Source organism: Apteryx mantelli, chromosome 29 (genome assembly GCF_036417845.1).
Source record: "Apteryx mantelli isolate bAptMan1 chromosome 29, bAptMan1.hap1, whole genome shotgun sequence".
In the NCBI taxonomy this organism is placed as follows: domain Eukaryota; kingdom Metazoa; phylum Chordata; class Aves; order Apterygiformes; family Apterygidae; genus Apteryx; species Apteryx mantelli.
In genome coordinates this window covers 7,209,717-7,228,321 of record NC_090006.1, presented here as the reverse complement: position 1 = coordinate 7,228,321, position 18,605 = coordinate 7,209,717, and the positions used below count along the sequence as shown (strand labels likewise).

The following is an 18,605-nucleotide window of genomic DNA, read 5'->3' as shown; positions in this document are numbered from 1 at the left end:
CTTGATCACCTGTGTACCACTTACCTGGCTTGATTACTACAGGTATTAGTAATGAAAGTGCATAGCCTTCTATAAAAGGTAAATACGGTCTTTTAAACCCTTCCAGTGACTCCACAGAATTGTCATTGCTTTTGATTGGTAGCCAGCTTCTTCAAACCCAGCTGCAAGAAACATTTTGCCTCCAAGTCACAGCTTTCTGCTCCCCAGGGGCTGGTTAAAAGGAAACCTGGCATTCGCTACTATCTGTCAAAATGTACAGTAAGCCCTGAAGTACAGGACAAGACACCTTCTCTAAGGAAACTGGCTACTATGTCTCCTTCACTGCAGGTCCCTCTTAGTATTGTGGTCCATTCAACAAACAAAAGAGTGCAATAAATGTTTTAATCTGCTCTAAGTGCTTTCATATAAGAGAACAACATCAAAAGGAGTTATTATGGGATTTAGTCTTCACTACGCACGCTACCCCAGTGCCATGGACTTGCTTTAAAGGATCGGTAATGTACACGTTTTTGCACTAATATTCACAGAATGAGTAGGCGCTTGATTGAGTAGGATTGTTCATAAAAAAACTCTGACAATGTGTCGCTGGGTAACAAGCCTAGACAAGCAGTTATTTACTCGGATCCTTCGGCTTACATTTCTTCAGCTGGATGTAGTCAAAGGTGTCTTTTTCACGTCCCACTGTCAGGGCCTCCTCAGCAATTCCTGCAGCAACTCCCCCCTCAGAAGAAACAACTGAAGGACATACATAGTCTTGTGAAAAGAATGGGGAAACCAGTGCATGCTGTGCATGGCACTCAAAGACCCAATCTATAGGTCAAAAATAAAACTCTCTAAAATAGATCAGGTGGGCCAAAGAGGTCACTTTTCTGTGCCAGCGTTCCTTGCACATATGCAGGCTGCCTCTCCCTGCTATAATGGTATCCCGTACCAGCAAGGACACGGTGAAAAATTTCAGAAACTACAGTATTTACCAGAAGCATTTCCAATACCTTGGAAAAACAGTTGAAGGAGAGACTCACGCAGGGCGTGTAACTGGAAAGAAAACTCTGCACAAAGGCCTAAAATGACCGGCCCAGAGCATTGATCCTGTGGTCTCCAGGAGTGCAGGAGTTCTCATGTTCTTATTGAATATATATCGCTGCCTGTGAAACACAATACACTGCAGTAATACTGATTGTTGGAAGTAAGCCTGGAATAAGAGTGAAAGAAAAGTACACGTTGAGGACAAATATGAAGTTACAAGCCCCTTGCAATTCAGACACGCTTCTAGATTTACCGCCTATTTAAAGGCGCACCTTCTGGAATTCTGTACAATTTATTTTTCCAGAAGCCTAATACAAGGATGAAATGCATATCAAAGACAGGTACAGCATAACTGCTCTGGCCTATAAATTACTGGTTTCAATCACTGCACAGTTAAAGCGCTAGCATTCCTGCCAAGAAATAATGTCAAAGCAGACTGATGAAGTAGGTCATAATTCTGAAAGTGGGCATAAAGGAGCCTCTTTGGCAGTCACGAGTTGAAATACAGCATTCTCATTCTCACTAATAACCTGCTGTAGAGACTGGCAGCTGTACAGTGGCTTCTACACTACGCAAAGGAATTAGATACTGGGCAGAGGCCACGTTCTGAACGTGGAGCGATAGATCTGAACGCACAGATTTAAACAAATGCCTGTCACGTACCAGAGGTCTAGCGTATTTACATTTACCATATATGAGCTCTCCTGTGTGGACAGGCTGTTCCATCTTCTTTATTTGTTAGCTGACAGACGCCCTATGAGAAAGCAAAGAAAGGAAGAAATTCAAAATGAAACTAAACAGATTAGAGGTGGCCTCAAAGGGTTTGCTTGATCTCCCCCCACCCAGCCAAACCACCTTTGGAAAGGCACATCTCAAAATACATGCAGTTCTGTGATCACTGCATTCCTGAGAGCCTAATAGTAGATGGTGCTTGTTAAACAGGAATGAAACTGTAAAGCAGATGTTTAACAGTCTCAAAGAGATTTATGACACGTACATATTATGATAAACCAAAAAGGAAAAAACAGATACTTTGAAAAAAGAAAAAAATCCTTAAAGCTTTCAACAACAGCATCTTAATATGGCTTATTTGCGCCTTAATTCTGTCCCTCGGACTTTGAGGGCAAGGCTGCATTTAGTAAGTTACTGACATCTCACATTCATTGCTCAAGGTAACTGTGCTAAGAGTCCAGAGGAATACAGCTGTCCACCACCCACATGCCCCCTGGCAGAGAGAGTTCTGCAATCGACAGAACCAAGAAGAGCAATTCATAACACCTTTAGTTTACACACACAAAAAACCTGTTTTAGAAACAGCAGGACCTGGAGGCTCTGTACGGCAGATTATGGAGAAGATAAAAGAAATGGTTCAGGCTCTTGTAAAAGATGAATGTAGCTGTAAGTCATCTCAGATGAAATGGTTTCATCAGTCACAGCTAAAGCTTGGGAAAAGTCCTCCAAAAATATAACCACCTAGTGGTAGTTATATTGCCTTTTTAAACCGTGTTGCTTGTCTTTTTAAATTAAGTTCCAGGAATGGCGTAAGGACGACCGAGGATAGCAACTCAGGGCGAAGCTGCCAGCCCTAATGATAGTATCGTTGCTTGCGATTTTCACATGACGGTGTAAGTATAGCTGGAATCTGGGAGGAGTGAATAACGAACAGTAAAATGTTATGACTGCACCAAAGTAAAAGTCATGTTGAAGGAAGACAGCAGAGATGAGTATTGGAGAACACTTCATACCTTTAATAGACAAAGCTTAACCAGTGTGCTTAACGTTTCCAAAAGTTAACCCTACACAGCGCATGAATTTTACTCATACATTGCACCCAGCATTTCTTTTAAAAGTAACAAAGAAAAGGAGGATAAAAATCTATACCTACATGTAGCAATTCTTATTTAAATTATTAATTCTGTCTGTTTCTTTTAGAGAATGGATGGAATTGATCAATAATGCGCACAGATCGAGAACTGCCAAATTACTGATTAAGAATAATGAGATAAGTTGAAAAATTAAAAAGAAAAGGAAAAATGCAATACTTTCTTTTAAGATTAATTTCCCTAGCTGAAGTTACAGAGAAGTGCCAAATGTAAACAAAGTGAGAGCAGAAGCAAGAAATGGATCCAATTTAAAGCTGTCTCCCCTTGCAAATAAGAGAAACTCCACTTCTCTCCCCAAAGATGTCCCTCCTATTATCGGCTACTGCGATTAACAGATCACCAACATACAAAGCATGGAATGGAGAATGATATACATACGCAGAGAGACAGATCTCATAAAACACCAGATTTTAGAGCTATGAGAAGCCTGGGTGAATCTGTTATGTCTAGAACAGCTTCCTGCAGCACACTGTACTTTAACGTACTGTATTCCGTTAAATGCAGCTTTACAGCACTGGGACTGGGAGGACTGCACCTGCATACAGCCTTGCTCTGCGAGGAGCGGATTTGTTTACACACAGCTATAAATGACAAACAGCAGAAGACAGGTTCCTTGATTACAGGTGCTGCAAGACACTACATGTGTATGGTATGTAGTCTTAAATCCTGTCCTGTCCAGTCATTTTTAAGGCTTAGCTACCTCGCTCTCTTGCCTCTTGTTCTGTAGCTCTGCCCACCACAGCACTGTCCATGTAAGGTAACACTTTTTTTGTACCCTCTGCAGGCAACTGTTCTAATTCTTCTCTGACAATGACCATGTGTTATTGCAGGTGCATTGTGAAACCCCCACCAGACCTGAAGAAAGGTATATTGTTTGTCTCTACACGTGAAAGACAATCTGTAAACTGATTTTTCTTTAGTAAGGGGAATGGCAAAGAAACAGCTCTATAACCGACAGCCACTTGTTATCATCTCGTCACTTATTAACACCCTTGGGCACACGAGGTACATAGGATCTATCCTCCCTGGGACACCGTGCAAAAATCCTGCTCGAGGGCCTGTCTGCCTCCCCACACCTCCAGGCCATCTGCATCTACATGAGTGAAGGCACACATATAAGCCTCACATAAGCCACATATAAGCTTGGGGGAGAAACCTCAGCCCTAAAGGTAAGATTAAGAAAAAAAAAACAACAGGGAAAGTCAAATATCGTTCCAGGCAGACCCTTCCCTGTGTGCTCACGGTGCTGAGTACTGCCAGGCCCCTGAAACCCCCCACCTTTTTTTCCCCACACCCATACCTGGAGGTCGGCAGGAGAAACCCAGGCACCCGCAGCCACCCCAGGAACATCCTCACCCCTCTGCCACAGTCCCGCACTGGCGTCTGCCAGCCTCCCCGCATCTCCAGGGTATACCAGCGGGGGCGAGCGCACGCCCCGACCCACGCTGGGGAGGAACCGGGGCCTAAAGGCGAGACACGGGAAAAAGAAAGTCAAACTCACGCTCCCGTCGCGGAGCCGAGCCGGAGGCACCCCTGCCCCGCGCCTCCACGCAGCAAGCGTCCCGGCGAGCAGGACACATCCCAGCACCCGCGGCCACCCGAAGGGATGCTCTCACTTACCCTCACCCGCCGCTACCGAGCGGAAGCACACTTCTGCCCGCCGGCACGCAGGGAGCAGGAAGCGCGCCGCAACCACGGAGAGCGACCTCGAGCGACCGGCTGGCTGCAGCCCGGCGCTGTGCACGGGATTGCGCACGCGCAATCCTACTAGCGGCTTTACCGTGCTGTTGCTGAGCGTTCGGTAGCGATCACAAGAGCCCACTGCGCACGCATGCGCCGCCTGGCTGCACTCCGCGTTGTGACGAAGCGCGGGCAGCGGGGACGGCGGTGCTGCAGTGCGCATGCGTGAGCCGCTCCACTGGCTTTTCCTTGTAGTCTAGGGAGGCGATCAGCGGATTTCCCCGCACGGGTAGCATAGTCTCAGTAACTGTGTTGCTGCTTCCCGGTGCTCACACGCAGCCCCGAACGCATGGAGGCTGTACAAATCGTTCTCGAGACACGGGGCAGCACCAACGGGCAGAGACCGGCTGTGCTGCCGGTCAGTGAGCACCAAGAAGGGGCGGAGAGCGCGGCTGGTTGCAGTAGCAGTCTGAGGAACCGTGGGGCTCGGGCGATGAGGGCGGGTGCCGTGCGCATGCGTACGAGACCAACGGCGACGCGCAGTCCCCTGACGTCACTGGTGGAGCGTCACGCGGGAGGCGAGATTGCGCATGCGCATTGAAGGCTGTCGTGCTCTGATGACGCCACCGCCGGAAGTGCTGCGTTGTGATATCCGGCCCCTCGTCATTTGCCTCTTCTGCTTGCTGCGGCCGGTTTCTTGGGTGTTCGAGATGAGTAAGCGGAAGGCCCCGCAGGAGAGCCCCAACGAGGGCATCACGGACTTTCTTACCGGTGGGTGATGGCCGGGGCGTGCGGGTCTATGGTGGCGTTCGGCTGCTCTAACGGTGTTTCCCCCCCCCATAGAGCTGGCGAACTACGAGCGGAACGTGAACCGCGCTATTCACAAGTACAACGCGTACAGGTATCGCCGCCCGTTGCGGGGACCCGGCCCGCTCCCCCAGCCCGCCGCCCGTTGCGGGGACCCGGCCCGCTCCCCCAGCCCGCCGCCCGTTGCGGGGACCCGGCCCGCTCCCCCAGCCCGCCGCCCGTTGCGGGGACCCGGCCCGCTCCCCCAGCCCGCCGCCCGTTGCGGGGACCCGGCCCGCTCCCCCAGCCCGCCGCCCGTTGCGGGGACCCGGCCCGCTCCCCTGCATCTCCCTGTCATGTGAGCCCCGGATGGAGGTGGCGGCAGCACCACTGCCTGGTTTGGTCTCTGACTAGTGCTTTTCTGCAGAAAAGCAGCCTCTGTGATTTCCCGGTATCCCAGCAAGATCCGGAGTGGGGCCGAGGCCAAGAAGCTGGTAGGTGCCTGTACCACGGTGGCAGGTCCTCAGGTCAGCAGATAGCCTGCAGCATGGGAGCTGTGATGCCAGGTGGTGTCAGGGGCTTCTGAAAGGGATGGGGGCAGCACAGGACCAGCCCTGCCTGTGACAGTTCTGCCACTCTCCCCTTCTCTGGTGGTGGGGTCAGGGGTGGGGGTGGAGTTGGCTGTAGGGGGAGCACTGTGGGGGTTTCATAGTTGGAACTAGAGGCACCTCGCCCATCTGGCTGGGGCCCTACCTGTAAAAGGTTGCTATTGAGGAAAATTTTCCCTTTATTCTGTTACTGCCCTGTTAACCTTTGGGACCTTAGTTGTAAGAGTCACAGCCTGGTTTCAAACAATTGCTTTCAGGGAACTTTTAATATAGCTCTTAATTAATGATGTTGCACACAGCTTGCGTTTTACACTCAAGTACTGGTACTACCTCATTGCCCAATACTTTGTCATGGTCTCAATGGCCTCACAGTTCTTACTGGACTCTAAATTTTGTGCTGTTGTGTTGTAGTTCTGAGGGTTTTTTGTGGTTCCCCCCCTTCCCCCCTAGATATAGTGGCTATAAATGATCTGGAAGTTAACTTGTTCTCCCCACCCCCTCTTCTTCCAATATTTAGGATGGAGTAGGTGCTAAAATAGCTGAGAAAATAGATGAGTTTTTATCCACTGGAAAACTACGCAAGTTGGAAAAGGTGGGCTTCTTTCCTGTGCACTCTACTTCTCAATAGTTGCTTTTCTTTGTACTTTGCAAAGAAGTCTGTTTACCTTGTGAAACCTCTGTGGTTGTCTTTGGAGAGACTGATGTCAAGCCTGAGAGCAGTGGATAGGGAATCTATGGGCAGTAGAAATTGGGGAACAAGAAGCTCAACTGACACCTTAAAACTACCTATTTCTGAAAATATTTTGGATAATATTATCAGCATATGAGTGTCTTCTCTGAGAAATGGAAGACTGGATCTGGAAAACTGTAAAGTTTTGAGTTTTAAACATGCTGCTTATCTTAGCATAGGTAGTTAGAGCAGATGGTTTTCAGGATTGGTATGTATGGCATTGTCATAATGCACACTACTACTCTTGGTCCTATTTTGCTTTGATTTATAATAAGCCTCCAAAGCAGAATCTGAACAGGCAGTATTATCTTCTCAAGATTTTTGTCTTTACTGCAAGTGGAGCACAGAAGGGTTTAGTTTGTGTTGTTTCATTTCTTTCAGATTCGTCAAGATGATACAAGTGCATCTATCAACTTCCTGACCCGAGTTACTGGCATTGGGTAAAATTTTCTTTGCTCCCCTTTCTCCTGTTTGCTTGCTCTATGCCCCTGCTGTTGGGGGAAAAATGCAACTATTCACTGAAGTATTGTGCTAATGACAAACTCCAGCCAAACTGGAATTTGGACTGCTTTGCTGTACTGTAGGTTGCAAGCTGGAGCCTCATTTCTTAAGTGCTGGTTTAAAAATGGTTCTGTTGCTGTGGCTGTGAGTTGGTTCAAAGACTGATTATGTTTAAAATAGTCCTTATCATGCATCCAATTAAATACTAGTATTGTTGTCTATAGCAATATTCCGTTTGGTGAGGGTGTTTTTTTTCTTTTTTCTTTAAATGATTGTATGTCACTATATAGTTGTATAAATACTAAAAATGTACAGACCAAGCTCTGGATACCCACTTCTGCTGATTGAAAGTAGAAACTGCAAGTATGTGTGCCAAGTGGAAGGCAAGCATTAGAAGTGACTTTAGTCTTGGTCTTGAAGAACCTAGAGGTCTAATGTTCTCTTCAGTGTTATGAGATTCCTGCTGTTTCTGACTGCAAATCGCCTGGTCTCTTTGCAGTCCTGCTGCTGCTAGGAAGTTTGTAGAGGAAGGAATTAAGACTTTAGAAGGTGAGTGTATGTCATATGTTGCACTGACTTTGGGTCCTTAATTCACAGTCCAGTAATGCTGCTTCTTTCCAGCTGCCTGTCTCAGAGTGGTACTGTGATAGCAGTTATGCCTAGTTTTTGATGAAAGTGTATTAAAAAAATAAACCTAGTGCACAGAGTAAATGTGTTATACCTTCCAGAGTAAGATGCTTACAGACTACATAGAAAATAACATGGATTTTGTCATGTTGATGAATGGTCTGTTGAAGTCTGTTCTTATCAGACAATGCTATATGCGTTTTGACTTAGACTGTCAGCTGTTGACCAGGCTGCCATTTAAAATGTCTTCATTTGTGTGTGAGGTAGCTGTTTTGTTACACGTTCTTCACTCGCATCATCTTTGTACGATAGGAATATGAACATAAAAATTTTAGTCCTTGAATAATTTTTTTATTATTCTAGATTTAAGAAAAAATGAACACAAGCTGACCCATCACCAGCGAATTGGGTTGAAGTAAGTTTTCTTGGATGCAAGTTCTTGGATTTCTAATGACCCCTTTTGACACTAGGATGTAATGTAAGGTTCTGTCTGCATGCTCTGCATGCTTTTTAGCAGTTCAGATCTTTTGTTTCATTGGAGTTGAAATTCATCTCCATCTAGAAGGGAATTATTTCCAAATGACTTTTCAGCTGGTTCATGGAGAATCACTTTAGCAAGGTTACATTGGCCATCTGTTTTTGAAAGGGCCTGCTATCTCAGCACAGTGCTGACAAAAATGCCTCAGGGCACTTCTGCATGCTTTGTGCAAGGTAAGCCTTTGCAGTGTCTGAACTTGAGAAAGCCATGCAGAGCATGTGCTTTTCTCTCAGTGCTTACTAGTTTGAATGTTGCTTGTCAAATGGCTGCTCCTCTGTGCTGGTTCTGGAAGAACTATAGCTGTATTAGCAAGAAGCCAGCTCTAGTGTTTCTGCATCAGTGGCAGAGATTCAGAATGTGTGACCTGGACAAACTGCCCATCAGTAAGAAGGGCTGTGCAATGACTGTCGTCTTTCCACTCTTTATCTGAGTCCCGTTCCTGATGTGCATCCCTGTCTTCATACACATGTAGCATTTAAGGAAAACTTTTCATTGTTAAGTGAGTATGAGAACCCAGCTGATCTGCCCAGGATCCCTACATGTTAGTGTATGCAGTGCCCTTTGGTCTGATCCTGGAATTGTGCTCAGGTCTTGTTTCAGAGCCACTAGAAAGTGCTGAGCTGCAAGAATGGTTTCAGTGCTGTGTGTTTGGGGGGGGGGGGGGAACGATGACACACTGTGGGGTGTTTTTGTGTGTGTGTATGTTTGTTTTTTGTCCCTAGTTCCACTGCAATTTGCATGGAAAAAAAGCAGTTAACTTATCCAGAACCCTTGTCTGCAGAGCTTGAAATTGGACTGGCTGGATCATGACTGTCAGTGGATATGTAGTGCTCCCAGGCTGCAGTGCTGCTGCCAGTGCTTTCTGTCAATGGTTCTGGTGTGGAGATGTGAAGAGTGCATGTGCTGGTCAGGCAGCTGGTACACTATTGTTTCAGCTGGCCTCTCTTCCTCTGAAGTAGCACAGCACGCTGGCAGTCTGTTTTCTACAGCTCTGTGTGTAGATGTTTCAGGAGCTCTCTATGTGGCTTGTGAGGTTCCGTTTGGATTTTGACAGTGTAGGTCACCTCTGACCAAGGGTGAGTGACTTTTTCCTGCTCGTTGCTGATGGACTGAGATTTGTATTTTTGGAGAGCTATGTAAATGTATACCAGTTGGTCATATAGTAGTATTACTCCCCCCTCATAGCAGCTCTTTAGATACAGGGGAAAATATGCAATGAAGCCATCTTCTAAGACCTTCAGTTGCAAGTTTGCCATCACTTTGCAAGATGTTGCTTTCTAAGCTGTCTGTGGTGAGAAAGGGGAACTTTATTTGCGACATTACAGTAATATAACTTGTATTGTTTTTCTGATATGCATTTAACTGACTTAAAATTTAAGATGTTGCCATTGCCTCTCCCTCAGACATGTTTGTATTTATATATGCAGATATTTTGAAGATTTTGAGAAAAGAATCCCAAGGAAAGAAATGCTGCAAATGCAGGTAAGAAAGTCTTTGTCAAGGACATGAGGCAATGAGGGTAAATGAGTGACTGACATCTCATCTTTTCTCTTTCCATAGGAAATTGTGCTGAAAGAAGTAAAGAAGCTGGACCCAAACTATATTGCTACAGTATGTGGCAGTTTTAGACGAGGTTGGTGCCATCTGATCTTGTGTTTATTTTGGGCTAATAAGATGGTGTATTTACTGATGTGTATATGACTTTAATATATGTTGTTCTTCTGGAGATTGAGTTGATGTTGGAACCCCACTTTCTCTTTTGGTATTAAGTTGGCTGATTAGTTCAGTGATGAAACACTCGTGTAAGTCCGCCCCTCCTGACAGAGTAGTGTATTATAAAGTATGAATGGTTTGCTTTGTTTTTACATTAACAGCATCTGTGCTTCATTACTGTAGAGTATAGCAGGAGATTTTGGAGTGTTTGCTGAGATGTAAGGTGATGCCAACTCTTTTTGTTTGAAGCAAAAGCAGTGTTCTCTTCATGATTGGTTTTCCACAAATGTCTTGTATGGTCACTGACTACTTTCTACTATAAAAGCATGTTTCCAAGAACAGGTTAAGTTCATGTCCATCAAAGTTAGTATAGTTTCTGTCAGGGATGAGCATCAGAGTTCAGGCATAAAGCTTAACTTTAACTGGTCTTGTTAAAATGGATAGCAGGGTTTACACAGGGACTTTTCTTGCTTCTTACTTTCCTAGGCGCAGAGTCAAGTGGGGATATGGATGTTCTCCTAACCCATCCAAGTTTCACATCTGAATCATCCAAACAGGTATGTTTATCTGTTATGATGAATCAGTACTATACACTACTCCCAGAAGTGTATGCTTAAATGCAGAGAATATGCAATCTTAGACTTGTATTGCAGTATCTTGAATCTTTTTTTTGTTGTCATAATAGTAAACTACTCTCTTTGAGCAACATGTTTATTTTGAGGTGTAACAATCATTTCTCACATCTGTATTAGTTATGTTCTTTCTGCAGAACTACTTAGTATGTTTACTCTTATCCTTTCCTCCATTTTCTTCCCTCCTCCCCCCCCCCCCAAATTTGCTTACTTTTACAACCTCAGTTGTAGCAGCTACCACTGATGTAGCAGCATAAAGCATGGACTGAAGGCAGAGTAAGCATCTCTTTTTATATAGCCGCAATCTTTTGGAGGAGAAGCAAATATCCTACTGTGGATGTAATACATCTGGGCTAACTCTGGGGCAATCCTAATGATGTCATGTGTGTGTTGTGTCTATAGATTCATTGCTTTGGAAATTCAAAACTCCAAACTAGGAAACTGTTTGTTTTGGGGTTGTTTTTTTCCATTTCAATCTGATAGATTTCAGTGGAAAACTTTCTTATGGTTTTGCAATTGCAATTTTTTTAGCTTTTTCTTTTTTTTTCTTTCTTTTTTTTTTTTTTTTTCCCCCTGCGGTCTTACTGAAATCTTTTCCCTCAGCCAGACTTCAGGAACAAACTACTACAGTGATGCACTTCTATTTATGTGAGCCATTGTCTGGTAAACAAGTAAGATTCCTATTTGTAAAGTATCTTTTCTGTTGTTGTTTTTGTTGTCACCATTCCTAGTCAAAACTCTTACATCAGGTTGTAGAACAACTGGAAGGAGTCGGCTTTGTCACAGACATGCTGTCCAAAGGTGACACCAAATTCATGGTAAGGATTTCTTGGGATGTGAGGGATACGACGGGGTTACATCTCATGACAGAAGCTAGGGTATATATAAAATGTGTTGTTTAGACTGTCAGAGTTGTGACTTTTTCTTTTATTTCTCCTAATAAAAAATGTTGGTAGTTGCTGCCTAGGGAATCTCTCTTGTAAAGACTTCAGGATTAGAAAATCTACAGGTATTTATGTAGCTGTTCCTGTTTATGCAAGTTCTGAATCTCACTGAAATAACTTTTGTAACTGTTGACTGTATCTCTATTTTGCCTAATGTTTCCCCTCAAGCTTGGTGCTATGTCACACCTTCATCCTTACATATCATTTCTTCAACCTTACCTTTGCCCCTTTTTGTTACTCTGTCCTAAAGATGTTGAAACACAGTTTCTAATTTCAGGTGTATCTTCACTTTGTTTTGTCTCATACATACTATACTTTTTTCCTCCTTATTTCTGTCTTATTCATCATGGTTCATTTTTTCCCACACTTATTGCATTATCATTTTAAGTGATTACAGGCTAGGTATTAAAAAAAAATATATATGGATATATATATATATATATATATATCCCAAAGTTAAATTGTTAATTACAGAGGGATTACAGGGCAGTTTGGAGTGGAAAAGTGGCAGAAGAGTTCTCAAAAATTTTCCTTTTTTCACTTCTATAGGCTTGAGCATTGTCTCTGTTTTCCTTAGGCTGCTGTGATCTGTGATTTTCATATGTGCATAGTGAAGAGCCTGATAATAATTAGGGTAGAGGAATGAAAAATAGGAGTCTTGTGATCCTTCCTGCTCTAATACCAATTTAAGAAGTAGTTATAGACCAAGTTGAACTATAGTCCTCTTAGCAATATAAAACAGTGATTCACAATACTATTCAGCTGTTTTAATAAGATATTTAAGTAATCAGTTCAGTAGGGATTTAACTTTTCTCTCCAGGATGACTGATGATCAACCCAAAACTACATTCCTTTAGAGATGTGCATTTCAAAAGGTTGCTTAGGGGCAGGGGCTGAGAATTATTCAAGCCCTGTGGGACTGAAAATTTGTTTTATTTCATTTTGAATTTCTTGCTTTTCTTGCTTCCTCACAGGGTGTCTGTCAGCTGCCAAATAAAGAAGATGGAACAGTGTATCCACATAGGAGAATTGATATCCGGTAAACCTAAAAAAATACTCTGGCTCACTGGTACATTGTAGGCATTTGTTTGATGTTGTGCATTCTCATCTCTACTTTCGCGTAGAGAACATAGCATTTACTCGTCTTGTAATTCCTTCATGTAGTGTGGAAGCCACTGAACAGCTGCCAGTCTTTACATCAGGTTACTAGCAAGAATGCTGTATTTCAAATCATGAATGCAAAACAGGTTCCTTTATATCCATTTTCTGAATTACAACCTACTTTATCATGCTGCTTTGATGATAATTCTGAACAGGAATGCAAGCATCATAACTATGCAGTGGTTGAACATCAACAATTTATAGGCCAGGGCAGTTGTGCTGTACCATTCTCTGATATGCGTTTCATTCTTGCATCTTGCTTCTTGGAAAATTAAGTGTAAAGAAGTCCAGAATGTGTGCAGTTAAATAGGCAGTAAGTCTAGAAGAATGAATGACTGAATCCCGAATGGTTTGTAACTTCCTATTTGTCCTAAATCTTTACTTTTCTTTCACTCTTATTCCAGGCTCATTCCAAAAGATCAGTATTACTGTGGTGTACTGTATTTCACAGGCAGTGATATATTCAATAAGAACATGAGAACTCATGCTCTGGAAATGGGCTTCACAATCAACGAGTATACGATCCGTCCCTTGGGCATCACGGGTCAGTTCAGGCCTTTACGCAGCATATTCTCTCTAGTTACATGCTCTGTATGATCCTATCTCTAAATTGTTTTCTTGGTGTGCTGGAAATGCTTTGGAAAATACTGTAGTTTACTAAATTTTTTTCACTGTGTTCTTTCTGAAACTGGATGCCATTGTAGCAGGCAGAGGCAACTTACATACAGGCAGCAAAAAATCACTTCTCTGGCCCACCTCATCTATTTTAGAGTTTTATTGTTGACTTAAAGATTGGCTCTTTGAGTGTCATGCATAGCATGTACTTGGTTTTGAAAATCTTGTTGAGAGAGTGCGATGTCCTTCGGTTGTTTTCTTTTTTTGTGGGGGGGGGGGAAGGCAGTGAGTGGGCTGACCATCTATAGTCTCCCTCTCTCTCTCTCTCTCTCTCTCTCTTTTTTTTTTTTTTTTTTTTTTTGCAGTTCTTTGACTGTATGAAAAGGTCTGTGGTTTCTGTGCAAATCCGTTTGGCTTACAGCAGTTTGTCTTAATCTTGCAATGCATTTGGCAGTTCAGGGCAGTACCTTTCAAATCTCATCTGTAATATGCTTGCAGGAGTTGCTGGGGAGGCCCTACCGGTAGAATGTGAAAAAGACATTTTTGACTACATCCAGTGGAAGTACCGAGAGCCGGAGGATCGGAGTGAATAACTGTTTGTCTAGGTTTGTGACCTAGCAGACATTTTCATAGCTTTTCATGAACAGATCAAGCGCATGTTAATTTCTTGATCACTATTGCAAAAAATGTACATTACTGGTGCTTTAAAGTAAGTCCATGGCACCAGAGTAACAGGTAGTGAAGACTAAATTCTGTAATACCTCATTTTGGTATCTTTCTCTTATATAAAAGCTTTCAAAGCAGGTTAAAGCACTTACTGTACTATTTGGCTTAACTGAATGAACTGTGATACTAAAAAAAAGTGGTAAATTTGTATGGTAGTCAGACACCTTGGAGAAAGTGTCTTGTCAATGGCTTTGGGGTTTAGTAATCGGGCAATAAATCACAGGTTTTTCTTTAACCCCAGGGAGTAGAAAGTTCTGATTTGAAGGCAAAATGTTTTGTTTTATTGAAGTTCTCACAGCTTGGTTTGAAGAAAGCAGCTACCACCTTCTTAGCCTCTTAGCTTGTTTCTTGTATTATCGCAAGAGATGATCAGAGTACTGATGTTCTCATGCTTTAATGTCATATACACAGACATACTCTGTGCAAACATCACTTACTATTGTTAATATTTAAACACTGGGCAGTCTGTCAAGGAAATAGTATAGCTTTCTTTTTGGCTCTTTATTTTGTGCAACAATCATAAAGACAAGAGGTTGAAAGCCTTAGAGGTAAGGCCATTGCTTTAGTGCAGTGGTTGCAGATCATCTCTTTAACTAATAAATGTGTGGGGCTTTTCTTGTTTGTTCTGATGCAATCTGTGAGCAGTTTTTGCCTGTAGAGCATCTTGGAATGTTCAGATGAAAGTTTTGCTAATGCAGGCTTCTAGCATAAACAGCTTGAGTATATAATGTATAGCATCTGTGCACAGCAGCAGGCCCTTTATGAATAATCATAGATCAGATTAGGCAATGGCAGTGTATTAGTACTTGCACTGTACTGTTACACTTATAATTAAACATATACAGTTCTGAAGTTTCAGCCTGAGACAGGTTCACCCCATATATAAATATCAGAAAATTAAAAGGATTTTATTAGGATATTATTATTATAGCACTTAAATCTCAGACCAGCAGAAATGTCTCAAATGGGGTAGATGTCTCCAGAAAATATTTTCCAGTCTTGAAGTGGAATTTTTAAATGATTATTTGTATCTTGTGATGACTGTTTTCAAAAACATTCAATAATGGAGAAATCTCCTGGGGGAGTCGCTTCCATTACGACACTTAAGCGTAGTATAATTATACACATAATATTGGTATAATATACATGATATGGCAATAGTTAAGGGTCGTTTTGCTATAGAGTGGAAAGGTTGAAGCAGCTACAGTTTACTAAATTCTTCCTCAGGGTTTTGAAAGAAAAGAATCTTTAACTTACTTGCCTAGGGAGAAGGGAGAACAATCTTCTAACATTAGCATGTTGAATAGGCTAACCCAATGTGTATCACTGGGGCTTGTGGGCTGTAGGGCAGTTAGCCTCTCAGACAGACAGAGCACCTGGTATTTCCTTACTTGCTCTGTTGGCTCTTGGAAGGAGGAGACCTGAATTAGTGGCACAGTACACAAATAACTCTGAAGTAAAAGGCATATCCTTTCTCATTCTTTTGTTTTGTGTTTTTAATATCTCTGAGGGGGGTTTTGGCAGGTGCTCAGGTGTGATCGTTGTGCTTCTGCACTGACTGGTGTTAACAAGACAAACTGAAGCCAAAGTCGCAGCACTGAACTACTTCTGGATGTTGAGCAACGTCTTTGTCCTTTTTGGGAGCAGACATGTCCTTCCCTAAGAACTGGCTTACACATCTTCATCCAGAAATGGTGTGCACAGCAAAGCCCAGAAGCAGAGTCTGAAGCATGAAGACAGCTCTCCCTCTTGATCTGCAATAAGTAGCACATAACCTGCCCTTCTGTCCTGTCTTCAGCCACAGTATCTTGTCCACAAATTTCTTCTGGCTGCTCTCTCTGTGAAGAACTACTGTTCAACATGCCCTGGCCATGGATTAATTACCTTCTTCCTCAACCTGATTCTGATCAGGTTGATTGGTTAAGAGATTAATCTTTGGAATTGCTGTAGGCATTCTACCCCTCAGAACTTCAGATTGCTCTGCTAGCTTTCTCCTCCTATCTGTTTCTAGTTATCTGTATCTTATTTAATGTATATACAGGAGGTTGAGACATTTGTTATGGTTGGCTGTGTCCTGAATTTCTTATAAAGAAGTAATGCCATTTCCTGCTAACATCTGTATTTCCCCTACTCATCTTTGTGTTAAGCCTCCCAATGCAGTGCCAAAGCTGATGCTAAGCTGTTTTTCCATCCCTACTTCTAAGTCCTTTCATCATGGCCATATGCTAATGTGACCCCTGTCCTGTAGTGTGATTCATGCTCTCTGTTCCTAGATATATTGTGGTACTATCAGTTGCAGGGTTCTAAATTTTGTTCAGCTTTGCCATTACTCAGAAGCCCAGTATGATTAACTGATGCACTTTTATCATTCCAGTAGAGTCACTAAGCCTTTTTATCTGCAAACCTGACAACTCTCTTAAGAGGAGTTATAAATGATTTTGAAAGGTAACAAATATTTTGGACTTGAGAGCATGTCCCATCAAGATAGCATTACTAGTTATCTTTGAGACAGTGATTTTTGTTGGTTAACTTCTTGAAATTATCAACTAGTTTTAATTCATTTATTATAGAGCATCAGTATGGTGTGTATTGCTTTTTTTTTTTTTATTTGAATACCATGTGGGAGTAAGGCAAATGCATTACAGAATTGCAAGCTTGAAAAGAAAACTTAAAGAGCTATTTTCCACATAGTCAAATTCACTATTGCTAATGCTACAACCAATTTTTGGATAATGTTTAGGTCTACTGTCTCCCCTCATGAGAGCAGAGAGGGGTTTGCATCTTTATTATTAACAGACTGCTTAACCAGACTGGAATCATCAAACACTGATGTAATATTTATTTTTTTCCTTATCTGTCTTGAGCCTACTATTACATTTTTACTTGTTCTTATATAATTACTGTGGATCATTCTTAGTAATGGAGACTATAGATTGATACTCTTTTCCCTTTTTCTTCTGTATTTCCTGTTGGGAGTTTTGATGCATTTTTTGTGAATGTTCCTCATCACTAATGCATGCAGGGGTATGTAAGGTGACAGAAGTTGATTTGGTAGTACGTGAAGTCTTCCAGTGCCTCACAGTAAAGACATTTAAATGATGTATTCAGTGTTTTCTTCAACAATAAGTGGGAATTAACAAAATGAGAATTCCATCATGTATGTATAATCCTGTTTGATTCTTAGCTGTCATTTAAGTAGCATTAAAAAGCTGTAACAGAAGCTTACCATGTTTGCAAATGTTCTCTGGGCAGCACATACTGCAGTCCCACATACTGATACATCCTCCATAATATTCAACTGGTAGCACAGAAGGGTACTTTATGTTTGAGCAAAGTTTGACCTTGCAGTCTCTTCTCACAGCACACACTGAACTCCTTCTGGGAGGAAGAAAAACAGAACAAAACTACATAAATGCATCCTCTACCTTCTCCCCCCCCCCCACACTGTATACTAGCCCTTGTTCTCAGCTGCTTTGTGTAATGACTTGTGGTGGTGGTTTTTTTTTCCCCCCCAGAACTGGACCACAAAATAAATGGTAATAGCAGGAGGCAGTTGCTATACACCCTGTGCAAGTCATGGAAAATCTGCCTAAGTGCATGTGTGCTGTACTCTTGTCTGTGCGTATATAATCTTACACATGTGCAAACTACCATTTTTGGTTTGTCAGTGATGCTGGCTGCATGTCCTGTCTGTCTTTAAACTGGACAGAAATACACGGACTTGTATCAAAATTGGGTAAGGCAGGAGGTAGGGCAGTAAAAGACTTCTTTTTGTTGTTTTTTTTTGAGGCTGAGCTACTCCTAATTAAGTTTTAGTTGATCTTTGCATCAAATGCAGACTCAACTCATCCACCTTCCTTTCCCATTCTCCATTAGCCCTTTCCAGAATGACTTGCTCTAGGATGAGCAGATCAAGCAGTAGATGAGCTCTGACATTCATCCGGCTATACCTATCAAACTTGGTGTGAGACCTGCTTGAGTCTAGTAGTGGCTCTGTAATAAGCTTTCCTGCACCTCTCTGAAAGGGAGCTGGCACATAGCTCTGCAGCAGCTCCAGCTGCTCAGGGAGGCTGTGCTGACCCTGGCACCTTACTACTACATTTCATTACCTCACGCCCTTTGAGGCGAAGCTTGCTACAGCTGCCTGGAGATTGCTGAAACCAGAGCTGGTCCTAGGCCTTCGCTCCCTTTTCTCCTGCCAAGAAATGAGTCTCCCAGGGAGCGCTCCTGCCTGCAGGGCCCGTGTCCGGGCCTGCCCAGGCTGGGCGCCGCTAGGAGAAATAGCTACGGTGAAGACAAAGGAATTGCCCTGCGGCAGCCGCCTCTCTTGCCGCTTCCAAGGCCGGAGGGCCGGGGCGCGGCCGTGCCCCCCCCCTCCCCCAGGCCACCGCGCCGGCCGTTGGAGCGCGCGGCCGCTGCAGCTTTCGGGCATGCG

At 43.1% G+C, this 18,605-nt stretch overlaps 1 protein-coding gene and 2 long non-coding RNA genes across 7 annotated transcripts; 1 reads left to right on the top strand and 2 right to left on the bottom strand.

Annotated features, from left to right (window-relative positions):
• Window positions 1-367: 367 nt before the first annotated feature.
• Window positions 368-5,098, bottom strand: LOC106487779 (uncharacterized). Of its 3 annotated transcripts, none has more exons than XR_010886508.1 (2): window positions 4,690-5,098; window positions 368-2,668 (listed from the first exon to the last, which is right to left on the bottom strand). It is a non-coding gene; the product is annotated as an uncharacterized lncRNA (long non-coding RNA). The 3 variants fall into 3 exon arrangements; XR_010886509.1 differs by lacking the exon at window positions 4,690-5,098 and adding an exon at window positions 4,530-4,683; XR_010886510.1 differs by lacking the exon at window positions 4,690-5,098 and adding an exon at window positions 4,210-4,404.
• Window positions 5,099-5,233: 135 nt separating this feature from the next.
• On the top strand, window positions 5,234-17,390 carry POLB (DNA polymerase beta). Of its 3 annotated transcripts, none has more exons than XM_013946575.2 (15): window positions 5,234-5,360; window positions 5,433-5,490; window positions 5,803-5,869; window positions 6,501-6,575; window positions 7,095-7,153; window positions 7,714-7,763; window positions 8,205-8,256; window positions 9,807-9,861; window positions 9,940-10,012; window positions 10,579-10,649; window positions 11,456-11,542; window positions 12,643-12,707; window positions 13,234-13,373; window positions 13,943-14,049; window positions 15,695-17,390. In XM_013946575.2, exons 1-14 carry the CDS (start codon window positions 5,300-5,302, stop codon window positions 14,035-14,037), a joined length of 1,008 nt encoding a protein of 335 aa, XP_013802029.1. In that variant the 5' UTR covers window positions 5,234-5,299; the 3' UTR covers window positions 14,038-14,049; window positions 15,695-17,390. The 3 variants fall into 3 exon arrangements, with proteins under 3 accessions (XP_013802029.1, XP_067168610.1, XP_067168609.1); XM_067312509.1 differs by having other exon boundaries at window positions 15,681-17,390; XM_067312508.1 differs by having other exon boundaries at window positions 13,943-17,390.
• On the bottom strand, window positions 12,085-18,596 carry LOC136994484 (uncharacterized). Its single transcript, XR_010886559.1, has 3 exons — window positions 18,280-18,596; window positions 17,397-17,548; window positions 12,085-12,654 (listed from the first exon to the last, which is right to left on the bottom strand). It is a non-coding gene; the product is annotated as an uncharacterized lncRNA (long non-coding RNA).
• Between the last annotated feature and the right edge of the window lie 9 nt (window positions 18,597-18,605).

Coding starts and splice junctions, on each gene's coding strand:
- POLB (XM_013946575.2), top strand. CDS start 5,300: ATGAGTAAGCGGAAGGCCCCGCAGGAGAGCCCCAACGAGGGCATCACG. Junction 5,870..6,500: donor GGGCCGAGGCCAAGAAGCTG/GTAGGTGCCTGT, acceptor TCCAATATTTAG/GATGGAGTAGGTGCTAAAAT. Junction 13,374..13,942: donor CCGTCCCTTGGGCATCACGG/GTCAGTTCAGGC, acceptor ATATGCTTGCAG/GAGTTGCTGGGGAGGCCCTA.